At 40.9% G+C, this 12,486-nt stretch overlaps 3 protein-coding genes across 3 annotated transcripts in view; 1 reads left to right on the top strand and 2 right to left on the bottom strand.

Annotated features, from left to right (window-relative positions):
• Positions 1-434: 434 nt before the first annotated feature.
• LOC130499750 (kunitz trypsin inhibitor 2-like) lies at positions 435-1,295 on the bottom strand. Its single transcript, XM_056994119.1, has one exon. It carries the CDS (start codon positions 1,237-1,239, stop codon positions 571-573), a length of 669 nt encoding a protein of 222 aa, XP_056850099.1. The 5' UTR covers positions 1,240-1,295; the 3' UTR covers positions 435-570.
• A 6,856-nt stretch (positions 1,296-8,151) lies between these two features.
• On the bottom strand, positions 8,152-8,959 carry LOC108824432 (kunitz trypsin inhibitor 2). Its single transcript, XM_018597860.2, has one exon. It carries the CDS (start codon positions 8,914-8,916, stop codon positions 8,254-8,256), a length of 663 nt encoding a protein of 220 aa, XP_018453362.1. The 5' UTR covers positions 8,917-8,959; the 3' UTR covers positions 8,152-8,253.
• Positions 8,960-10,927: 1,968 nt separating this feature from the next.
• LOC130500264 (endoplasmic reticulum oxidoreductin-1) overlaps positions 10,928-12,486 on the top strand; it is a 6,155-nt gene continuing 4,596 nt past the window's right edge. Inside the window, exons 1-4 of the mRNA XM_056995064.1 lie at positions 10,928-11,273; positions 11,401-11,794; positions 11,870-11,980; positions 12,237-12,460. Of these exons, the coding sequence (XP_056851044.1) occupies positions 11,103-11,273; positions 11,401-11,794; positions 11,870-11,980; positions 12,237-12,460 (900 nt within the window). The 5' untranslated portion in view covers positions 10,928-11,102. The remainder of the gene's footprint in view (positions 11,274-11,400; positions 11,795-11,869; positions 11,981-12,236; positions 12,461-12,486) is intronic.

Genomic DNA, 12,486 nt, shown 5'->3' with positions numbered 1-12,486 from the left:
AAAATCCACATATGTTGAAGCAAAGAAGAGGTGAAGAAACCGAAAATCAACATGAAAATAGGCTGGAGAAAAAGAGGAGGAGAAGGGTCGCTACCTTCGGCCAGAAGGTGCTGACAACCGGAAACAAATATCAAAGAGAAACGGTGAAAGAGAGAGAGGAACATGGAGAAAGAGAGAGAGAGAGAGGAAAGCTACCATAGTTTTCATAAAATTCAATAAAATTTGATTGGAACTCTTGATTATCGACTATATATCACGTACCGTGTGTTGTGCGGATGAGTGAAAGGGAAAATAAAAATATATAAGAGGGTTGGAGTTGAATTTAACTTTGATTGGCTATAGATTTAACCACAAATGGATATTTGGTATAATATGTCACTATAGAATTTAGAACCAGTATGTAAGGTAAAGTTATGTCTCATAAAGCGCTGAAAAGCACAAATTTACTTGACTTGTTATTAAACTAAACAAAGTTCACATACACACACATGCGTGCGGGTATTATCTCAACCCATTATTTTTAGCCATGGACGAGTCTCGGGCTTTTTTTTACATTTCATGATCTTGACACTAGTAGAATGGGAACATCCTCAGACCTAGCTTCTCAACACGTGAAGAAGAAGTAGTAGCCTTAGTAGCATCATCATCAACCTTCACGAACTTGACGAGTAAGGTCTTAGCCTCATCATTGGTGACAAGTAGCTGTGGTGCACTCAACCAAGCCCCTGGGGTAGTTCCAACGGTTCCATATGAGGTGGTCAACTTGTAAGTGTGTGCTCCTGCATCTTTTTCTATCTTAAACAAGCTGTTTGGAGCCGTCCGTTCACCACCGATAATAACGGCAGGCTCCTTGGCAGCGGATGAAGAAACATCGACTGCCCATAACTTGGAAAGCTCGTTGCATACAGGCCAGATGTCGGAATGGAACTGGATGTTTATAGTGGTAGATGTGACAATGTAGTCTGTGCCGACAAAAGGTGGATAATATCCGAAGATAACTGGGAGGCCCGGTTGGTAGGGAAGAAGTGTTTGGGTGATGCCAAGTGGACAAAACGGAAGTATGTTAATGGCGGCTGGAACAAGACCACCGCCGTTGCTCTTAACCGGCTGGATGAAGTATTTGGCACCGATCTTAACTGGATTCCCGTTAGAGTCCTTCACCACTTCTTTGCCGTGGGTGCAGACAGCTGCAGCCAACAGGAGAGTGATGAGGAAAGGGGTCACTGAAGGTTTCTTCATTTTGATTGCTTTGTTTGGGTGTGTTTTAGGGTTTTGAGTGAGTTGTGTTGTGTTGAGCAAACACACTGTACCGGTATTTATAGGAAGTTTATGCGGTTAACTTTAAAACCGCGTGGTGTGACAGTAAAAAAATCATCTGTGGTAGATAAAACCTAAAGGTACTATCAGCTTTAAATACATTTTGGCTCTTTCCCCATATCATGATCACTCCCGTGACATGGGTTGGTTTAATTCTAGTGTGGTGAGGGTTGAGTCTACGGTAACTGATCGGAACTTCGATTTTTAGCACGAGGAAAATGCAGAGTGGTGCTTAGTAACTAACATAGAATATAAAGACGAACGAAAACACAACAAATAACTCATGGGAAGAAGACAAGATTTCAAAGCAGAGAGATAATGGATGAGTGATACAACGTACAATTCATTGTCAACATCTTTGTTTCTGGCCACAATCGTTTATTAAAAATTTACTAGCTAAAACAAGAATCACAAAACGATTCTTTACATTTTTTTACAAGCAAACAAATAAGTGAGTGACGACAGAAATTTCACTATCAAGATTTATTAACCAGAGAACGATATGAATCCAAAGACAAGGAAGAGTAAAAACATTGTCTCCATGAATATTAATTACTGAAGAAGAGAGGAAGATGCAGAAACATTATGCATCAGTGGACCATATCCTCATTTGTCTGGAAATTAAAACCCTCACACATACGGCATCAAGGTCTGCAAGACACATGTCCCTTACTCTGATCCTTAGTTGCTCCAGTGAGAATCACGTATGCACTTGAGATTTTTTTCTTCTGTAAAATGGACGTCTCTTTTCAATGTTTTAATCATATCACAAGATTAGCATTTCTTGGCTTCGCCGATTAGCTTTTCCTAAGGTTTTTTCCTACATAAATATAAACTATGGCTGTACTTAACAACACAACAGAATAATACCATACACAATCTCGCTTTTTCCAAATCATTTCGAATTTTGACCCAGGTGACGAGTATCGATCATAAACTCTACTCTGTTGTCGTGTTCAACCTTCTCCATCGACTTCCTTGGAAGATGCGTCGAGATTGGCGCCTATGAATTGAGGATTTACTTTACATTGGGTTGATTTCCTATGTGTAAGTTAAAACTTCATGGAGATTCATTCTCTCTTTAGCACATCGATTTTTATTTTCGGTTTCGTTGTAAATTCATTGGCCAAAGTTTAGCTTACAAGCTCGAGCAATCGCACCACATACCTACCAGAAATTTATTACGCCCAGTTTATTTTTATTTATTGTTGGTTAAATTGTGTTTACCTAAATAAGTTTCAAAAACAAAATTACTAATGAATTTTCATTTAAACTTTTTTTAAAAAAAATTGTGTACACAATTCTGAAAGTTAAATACAGTAGTGAGAAAGGGAGGCAAAATAGTATAAAAAAAATAGCATACATAAACTGAATAATATATTCCTTAAAGTGTCATTTTAACAATTTTTTGTTACCTAAAAATGTCATTTTAGAATTATAATATAATTTATACTTAGTTTCGAAATTAATTGCAAACTATATTAAGTTTATAAATAATTTTTTATTTATCTCAAACAATATATGTTAAATATATGTGACTAAGAAACATAAATATATGACAATTATTTTTTCAATCTGTATGAAAAAATATCAAAATAATAATTTTTGTGAAACGAAAAAATATATTTGTGTCAACTATTAATTAGTGTCTGCACATCTTTTTACAAAGAATGTTAGCAAATATTTAATGTCTTTTTCTAGTGAAACTTGGCATTGTTGAAATGTCATCTAGTACATAGCTACAATACGTTTTCATAAAACTGAGAAAACTTCGATTGGAACCCTGGAGTTAATCAACCACGCAATGGTGGCTACTCGCATACGAGTTATAGATCGGTAAATAACTTAGGTCCGAAGGTATTCCATTCAAGGCCATATTTCAAAATTTGAGGGTCTAAACCCATGTGAAAAATGTCAAAAGAATTTGGGAGAGCAAAGTGTTTCACTGTGTTTGGCCCAAATTTGACCCCGACTCCACACTACACTTCATTGTGTGGCCACATACGATTATTGTTTATGGCATATTTGAATACTCAAAGACATCAATGGATATATAGAGATACACTAGTATCTTCTCATTAATACGTGTATCTCAAATCATATATTCTTGTATATTCTCTTAATATCTCATTAGGGTTCTCTTGATGTACTATATAACCAACGATGTATTCTCGTTCATATACACAAGAAACATTCATAAACCTATATGGTATCAGAGCTTCCTTTCCAAGGACCTCAATAAATTTTCTTTTTTTCTTTCCTTTTTACCTAGCGTCTTCTTCTTCCTCATCTCGTATCAATGGCTCAACAGGCCGCCGAGATCATCAACGCTAGAACTGAAACAACGCTTGTGTCCGTTAACATGATAAACGTGACAAAGCTTTCACCGTTGAACTACATAACCTGGAGTGCTCAGGTTAAATCACTCCTGCGTGGTTATGATCTGTTGAAATTCATCGATCCCACCACCGTTCCGCCACCAAAAGTTCTCACCAACAACGGTCGCGATGAACCAAACCCCAACTTCCTGTTGTGGCAGAGACAAGACAGTCTCCTTTACAGCTCACTCATGGGTTCCATTGAGACGGCTCACCAGCCTCTCATCGCAACTGCAGCGTCCTCTCTCGAAGCCTGGAACCTCCTTGCCTCGACGTATGCTAAATCCACAAGAGGACACATCAAGCAACTAAAGCAACAGCTGAAACAGAGCACTAAGGGAACCAAATCCATTGACGAATACATGCAGCAGATCCGAGCCAAAGCCGATGGACTTGCGTTACTTGGCAGTGCTATGGATCCAGAAGATCTCACGGACATCGTCCTCGACGGACTCAATGATGACTATAAAGCCATCATAGAGGCTATCCATGGTCGTGAAACTCCCATCTCCTTCGCCGAACTTCACGAGAAGCTCATCAACCGTGAGCTCGCCGTTACAGCCGCCACAAACGCATCACCTTCTCTACCTATCACCGCCAACGTCGCTCAGCAGAGGCCCACTAACTGGCGTCAGAACCATGGTGGCAATCATCAAGGTTCTCGCAACAACAACAACAGAGATCAACGGTCCTCTCGCCCATATCTAGGGAGGTGTCAAGCGTGTGGCACGCAAGGTCATGGCGTCAAGCGATGTCCGATGTTTCGCCTCGTCACCCAGTCTCCTCAAGCCAATGTATCTGGCTTCCAAGGTCAGAACAGAGGTCACTATCCGCAAGCCTACAACGCCATGATGCAGGCACCAGACACAGCCTCGTGGCTTCTCGACTCTGGGGCTTCTCATCACCTCACTTCTGATCTTGCTAATCTCTCCCTTCATGCCCCGTACAATGGAGGAGAAGAAGTGCAAATCGGAAACGGCACAGGCCTTGCGATTCAGAACACTGGTTCATCACTACTTCCCTCCAACTCTCGTACTCTGTTTTTAAATAATGTGTTGCATGTTCCAGACATTGCACGTAACTTGCTCTCAGTTAACAAACTTTGTACTGACAATAACGTGTCTGTGGAATTTTTCCCAACTAAATTTCAGGTCAAGGATCTCAAATCGGGGGCACAGATGATCAAGGGAAACAGTAGAGACGGAGGATATGTGTGGCCAGGCCGAGATTTACCCAAACCCATTGCTTTTTCTACTTCTTTCAAGTGTCCTTTATCCATCTGGCATTCAAGATTAGGACACCCCTCTATTTCAGTTTTAAAATCTGTTGTTTCTTCTTCAATGCTTTCCAATTCAAATGCTTTGTCTTCTTTTCATTGTGATGCTTGCTCAATCAACAAAAGCCATAAGCTTCCTTTCTCACAAACTTCATCTCTTCTAGCTACAAAACCACTTGAAATTGTTTATTCTGACGTCTGGACATCACCCTTAATCTCTGTTGATGGCTTCAAATATTATGTGATTTTTGTGGATCAGTTCACACACTACATATGGTTTTATCCCTTGCGCCACAAGTCAGACGTCAAAAGCATTTTCATACGATGGAAAGCACTCGTAGAAACACGTTTTCAACACAAGCTCATCTCTTTCTACTCCGACAACGGAGGGGAGTACATCGCTCTTGCCGATTTCTTCTCCACGAATGGAATCTCCCACCTAACCACACCACCCCACACTCCCGAGCACAACGGGTTCTCCGAACGGCGCCATCGTCACATTGTGGAAACAGGTCTCGCATTACTCTCTCAAGCCTCAATACCAGCATCCTATTGGACGTACGCAATGGCCACAGCCGTCTATCTCATTAATCGACAGCCAACACCGACCCTTGCCAACACCTCTGCATATGCAAAGCTCTTTGGATTCAAGCCTAACTACCTCAAGCTCCGCTCCTTCGGTTGCCTTTGTTACCCATGGATCAAACCATACAACCGCCATAAGCTGGAACCTAAGTCCAAACCCTGCATCTTCCTAGGATATTCTCTTCATCAAAGTGCCTTTCTTTGCTTAGAGCCTTCCTCTTCCAGAATTTTTGTCTCTAGACATGTCCACTTTGTGGAAACAGAATTCCCATTCTTAAAGCTAACTTCCTTGCCAACAAAACTCAAACCCACTTCTCCAAATTGGTGCCCGCCAGTCACCTTAATCTCGGTCCCGCCTCAGTCTCCTCCGTCTCCACCAGTGCCCCCAGGTATGAATCCAACTGACCTTGAAACTAACACGTCAGTATCAAATGCTTTGTCTGCTGATGTCAACATAGAACAGGGCACTACTTCTGCGTCTGCTGCACCGGTCTCTGCGACAACTTTTACATCTCAACAACCCGCAGCAGTTGCTAACAACAGGCATAGGATGACGACCCGAGCAAAGAACAAAATCTTCAAACCATCGAAGAAGTTCTCCTACGTGGTCAACAAGAAAACTCTCCTGCCTTCGGAAAACGAACCTGCTACTCTCGCTCAAGCTCTCAAAGATGAACTCTGGCGTGGCTCCATGAGTGAAGAGTTCGACTCTCAGGTTCGGAATCACACTTGGAGTCTTGTACCCTATAATCCAAAGCAGAATCTTGTCGGTTGTAGGTGGGTGCATCGCATCAAACGCAGAGCCAATGGAACCATAGAACGCCGGAAATCTCGACTAGTCGCCAAAGGGTATCATCAACGGCCAGGAGTAGATTATCAAGATACATACAGTCCTGTCATCAAACAACCAACAGTTCTTCTTATTCTCGGTCATGCGGTGTCAAAGAACTGGCCCTTACGACAACTAGACGTTAACAATGCGTTTTTACAGGGTCATCTCACCGAGACAGTATACATGGAGCAGCCTCCAGGCTTTGTCGACAAGGACAAACCTACTCATGTCTGCAAACTCCATAAAGCTATATATGGACTTAAGCAAGCGCCGAGGATATGGTACTTGGAGCTACGGACGTTCCTTCTACAACTTGGCTTCAAAAACTCCCTTGCTGATGCTTCCTTGTTCATACTCCACCTCAATGGTACAACACTCTATGTCTTAATATATGTAGATGACATCATTGTGACAGGAAACAACTCTCTTCATGTACAAAACTTCATCACCAACCTCAGTCGTCGCTTCTCCCTTAAGGATCTTGGGGCGTTATCCTACTTCCTAGGCATAGAAGCTCATCGTACAAGCTCTGGCCTTCTTCTTACTCAAAGGAAATACATCAACGACATCTTAAACAGAGTCAACATGTCAACGGCAAATCCAGCTTCCTCCCCGATGGTCACCTCTGATCGCCTCCAACTCACATCTGGAACACCTCTTCTTGATGGCTCAGAGTATCGCATGGTGGTTGGTAGCCTTCAGTACCTACATTTCACTCGCCCTGACATAGCCTTCGCTGTAAACAAGCTGTCCCAGTTCATGCATCGCCCCACGGATCTCCACTGGCTTGCGGTAAAACGAGTCCTACGCTATCTTGCAGGTACTCGAGACAGAGGTATTTTCCTTCGCAGCAACAACACCCCTTCTCTCCATGCTTTCTCAGTCTCGGATTGGGCAGGCAACAGAGACGACTACACCTCCACAGGCGCATACATTGTTTACCTCGGTGCCAACCCTATTCTGTGGTCCTCTAAGAAGCAAAAGACAGTTGCTAGGTCTTCCACAGAGGCTGAGTACCGTTGTGTAGCAGACACGGCAGCAGAGCTTCAATGGATTGTCTCCTTGATGAGAGAACTCGACATCAAAACACTCTCTCAACCTGTCATCTACTGCGACAACGTCGGTGCCACTTACTTATGTCACAACCCGGTGTTCCACTCGCGTATGAAACATGTGGCACTTGACTATCACTTCATAAGGGAACTCATACAGTCTGGTCTTCTTCGTGTCTCTCACGTTTCTTCAAAAGATCAGCTCGCTGACGCATTGACTAAACCAGTCTCCCGTTCACTACTTGAAGCACACTCATCCAAGATGGGGCTTTCCTCCGGTCGCTCATCTTGAGGGGGCATATAGAGATACACTAGTATCTTCTCATTAATACGTGTATCTCAAATCATATATTCTTGTATATTCTCTTAATATCTCATTAGGGTTCTCTTGATGTACTATATAACCAACGATGTATTCTCGTTCATATACACAAGAAACATTCATAAACCTATAGGATATACCTCCCTTGAAGATTTTGTCTAGACCTTTCTACAGGCCTGAGATATCTTTAGTTTAATAAAATAAACTCTCAATTTATCGACTACATATCATGTCCGGTGTAGTATAAAAAGGGCAAATGGAAAAAGAGGCTTCGCATTCAATTTAACTTTGATTGGTGCCAAAATGGATTTAGGATCTTTATGTCATGACAATTTAGAACTAGATTATCTGCTTTGGTTTTAATGTAAAAGGTATGTCTCATAAAGCGCTGGAAACACAAATTTATTTGATTTTTATGAAAGTAAAGACGAGTTCACATACATGCGTGAGGGTATTATCTCAACCATTATTTTTCATGATCTTGATCTTGACTAGTAGAATGGGAACATTCTTAGACCTAACTTCTCAACACGAGAAGTAGAAGTAGTAGCCGTAGTAGCATCATTATCAACCTTCACAAACTTGACGAATAAGGTCTTAGCCACATCATTGGTGACAAGTAGCTGTGGTGCACTCAACCAAGCCCCTGGGGTGGTTCCGACGGTTCCAGATGAGGTGGTCAACTTGTAAGTGTGTGCTCCTGCAGCTTTTTCTATCTTAAACGCGCTATTTGGGCTCTTCGGTTCACCACCGATGATAACGGCAGGCTCATTGGATGCGGATGAGGAATCGACTGCCCACAACTTAGAAAACTCGGTGCAGACAGGCCATATAGGGGACCTGAACTCGATGTTTATATCGGCAGATGTGTCAATGGTGTCTCGGCCGAGAATGTTTGGATGATATCCGAAGCTAACCGGCAGGCCCGGTTGGTAGGGAAGAAGTGTTTGAGTGATGCCAAGTGGACAAAACGGAAGTATGTTAGTGGCAGCTGGAACAAGACCTCCCCCGTTGTTACTCTCGGTCTTAACCGGCTGGATGAAGTATTGTGCACCGACCCTAACTGGATTTCCGTTAGAATCCTTCACCTCTTCAAGGCCGTGGGTGCAGACAGCTGCAGCCAACAGGAATGTAACGAGAAAAGAAGTCTTCATTTTGGTTGTTTTGTGTGTGTTTTGGGGTTTGAGTGAGTTGAGTTGTAGAGAGCAAAAACATTGTACCGGTATTTATAGGAAGTTTTCTGCTGTTAATTTTAAATTTAAAACTGCGTGGTGCTTATGGCAGTAAAATCCTCTGTGGTAAATAAACCCTTAAAGGTATCTATCAGCTTTAAATACTTTTTTGGCTCTTTCCTCATCTCACATTATGATCATCCCGTGATATGGGTTGGTCTCTACAACTCTACGGTAGCTGATTCAAACTTCGATCTTCAGCACGAGGAAAACAAAGACGAACGCTAACACAACCAGTGTCAACATCTTTTGTTTCTAGCCACAGATATCTCCATGAATGAGTGACGACAGAAAATTCACAATCAAGATTTATTAGCCAGAGAACGACACGAACCATAAACAAGAAAGAGTAAAAGCATTGTCTCCATGAATTAATACAGAAGGAGAGGAAGATGCAGAAACATTATGCATTAGTGGACCATATCCTCATTTGTCTGGACATTAAAACTCTTACACGTACAACATCAAGGATTCATAGCTGCAAGACACATGTCCGTTACTGATCTGATCTTTGTAGATGCACTTGAGATTTTTTTTTCTTCTGTGAAATGGATGATTATTTTCAATGTTGTATAATCATATCACAAGAGTAGCTTTTCTTTTTGGTAAAAAAAGATTAGCTTTTCTTGGTTTTGCCGATTAGCTTTTTCTAAGGTACTTTTCTACATTAATATATACTATGGCTGTACGTAACAACACAACAGCTACTTTGTAATCCAGTTGGAGGATAATGAAAATAAATAAAAGACCCAATCTTAAGGATATATTGTTCACTGTTCTAGTGTTATGAAACTCATCGCCAAATCTTTGATTCTGAGAGTACACAAAGGACCATAAGCCTCAGATCAGCGAGCACAATTGCCTCATGAAAAAAAAAACAGCATCGATCAAGTCTTCTCTGTTACAAATCAGTTTGTTTGGTTTCGATCAATTGATAGGCTTCGATCAGAAACTCTTCTCTGTTATCATGTTCAAAATAATAATGACTCAACTGCCTTGTGAGACACGTTGGGATTAGGACATCAAGCGAGATTTAGGGATTACTTTAAATCCTAAAATAAATTTGGATATAAACGAGACAAACGGCCCTACTCGGTCCGACCCAAATCATCGTTCTCTCTATTTGGTTTAGGAAAATAGTTGATGATATATTACCCTTGGCCTGATTTAAATCCATAAGCCCAGCTTTCAATTTATAGGCCCAGGTGTATCAACATTTTGGATTTGATTTAGATAATTCAGTGAAGTTTTTATCAATTTGTAACAGTTTTCAACACTCAAAAGAACTTTTTATTGCTGGAGATTCTGTGCTTCATAAAATTAATTTTTAAATCTAATTTTGTTAAATAATCTACTTTTTGAAGTAAAACCATTGTACAATGACATTTGTTAGTAGAGTATCTCAAGAGTTTCAAGTTTTGACGCTCAAAAGAATTTTTTATCGCTGAAGATTATGCTTCATAAATTTAAATTTTTAATCTAATTTTGTTAAATAATCTACTTTCTAAAGTAAAACCATTATACAGTGACATTTGTTAATATTATGTATCTGAAAAGTTTCAAGTTTTTCATAATAGTGTTTCTTTCTCACCAACTTTTCGTTATTGATGAGATACTGTGTTTAGTTAAAAGTTAAAAACTCCAGAGGTTGTCGGATCTCTAAAGTTAAGGCTAATCGTGACGTGGCGACCATCAAATCAAAAACGGCAGGTAAGGTACTTAGTCAACGGCCATCCGTTGACTGAGACGTGCTAAAACGGCAAGTTGTTTATTTATATTCCGAGGACTAAATAAACGGATCCTATTGGCTAAAGCACGTCACGGGACAAACGAAACAAATATTCCCAACACGCGCCGACTAAAACGTGCCGCGTGGTACCCAAACACCGCGCGTCGCACTGAAATGTCAAAAAAATATGCGGGGGCATTGAAACTAACGCATTCATTTCTCATGACTTTTGCTTAATAAGAGCTGATCTCTCTTCAGACACAACAACAGCAATGGGGCTTTGAGAATTGTCCGAAAAAAGAAAAAAGAAAAAGAAAAAACGTGTTTACCGTGAAAGGATCTGTCTTCACGACCCGGTTTGATTCTCTTTTTAAGGATAATGGGAAAAGGCGCAATCAAAGAAGAAGAAAGCGAAAGGAAGAGACAAACATGGCAATGGCCGTTGGTGGCTTTGGTCGTTGTCTTATTAGCAGTTGCTGTCAGCTCTAGGACCGCTTCTAATGCCGGTTTCTTCTTCACCGATCGTAACTCTTGCAGCTGCTCACTTCAGGTTCGTAATCTCAGTTACTTACGTTTTTTCGTGTTGAGACAAGAGTTAAAAGGTCAAAGCTTTGGTCTTTAGATTGAGATTAAAATAAAAAAAAAACTGAATCTTTTTGATGATATTATACACACAGGGAAGTGGTAAATACAAAGGTATAGTTGAGGACTGTTGCTGTGATTACGAAACGGTGGACAATCTCAACAGTGAGGTTTTGAATCCTTTGCTTCAAGATCTCGTCGCTACTCCGTTCTTCCGTTACTTCAAGGTCAAACTGTGGTGTGATTGCCCGTTCTGGCCAGACGATGGGATGTGTCGTCTGCGTGATTGCAGTGTCTGTGAATGTCCAGAGAACGAGTTCCCTGAGCCGTTTAAAAGGCCATACAATATTGCAGGTCTTCCTTCAGATAATCTGATTTGTCAAGAGGGGAAGCCTCAAGCTGCTGTTGACCGCACTATAGATAACATAGCATTTAGAGGTTGGGTCGAGACTAATAACCCATGGACGCATGAGGATGACACAGATAACGGTAATGTAGTTTTAAACCAAAACCGTTTGATGCACCCTATGTATATGTGATGATGATTTAGTATTGGTGATTCAGGTGAGATGAGTTATGTAAATCTTCAATTAAACCCGGAGAGGTATACTGGTTACACTGGACCATCTGCTAGAAGGATTTGGGACTCTATATACTCAGAGAACTGCCCAAAATGTGAGTTTCTCCTCCTTCTCCTTCTCCTTCGTTTTAGTTTTGTGAGCAGAGGCGTCCCTAAGATATTGGGGGCAATAAACATTTTATTAAAGTTTTAACAATATTTTTTTTTTCACAAATTTGGAGACCTTTTTCGATGTAATTTAAAAAAAAAAAAATTTGTGGTCCTAGTCCAGTGTTTCGCTTAGTTATACTCAGGAACACCACCCATGTTTGTGAGATTAAAAGACTTGTAATGTTATGTATGTACATGCAGATTCATCTGGAGAGACATGTCCAGAGAAAAAGGTTTTGTACAAACTGATATCAGGTCTTCATTCTTCAATCTCCATGCACATAGCTGGTGATTATCTTCTTGATGAGTCACGCAACCAGTGGGGGCAGAACATCGAGCTGATGTATGATCGTATCCTGAGGCATCCGGACCGTGTTAGAAACATGTACTTCACGTACCTCTTTGTGCTACGTGCTGTAACTAAAGTGAGTTAAAACTTCTTTGTCTATGG

This window comes from Raphanus sativus, chromosome 9 (genome assembly GCF_000801105.2).
Source record: "Raphanus sativus cultivar WK10039 chromosome 9, ASM80110v3, whole genome shotgun sequence".
NCBI classification, from domain to species: Eukaryota; Viridiplantae; Streptophyta; class Magnoliopsida; order Brassicales; family Brassicaceae; genus Raphanus; species Raphanus sativus.
This window is presented reverse-complemented; position numbering and strand designations above follow the sequence as displayed.

Coding starts and splice junctions, on each gene's coding strand:
- LOC108824432 (XM_018597860.2), bottom strand. CDS start 8,916: ATGAAGACTTCTTTTCTCGTTACATTCCTGTTGGCTGCAGCTGTCTGC.
- LOC130499750 (XM_056994119.1), bottom strand. CDS start 1,239: ATGAAGAAACCTTCAGTGACCCCTTTCCTCATCACTCTCCTGTTGGCT.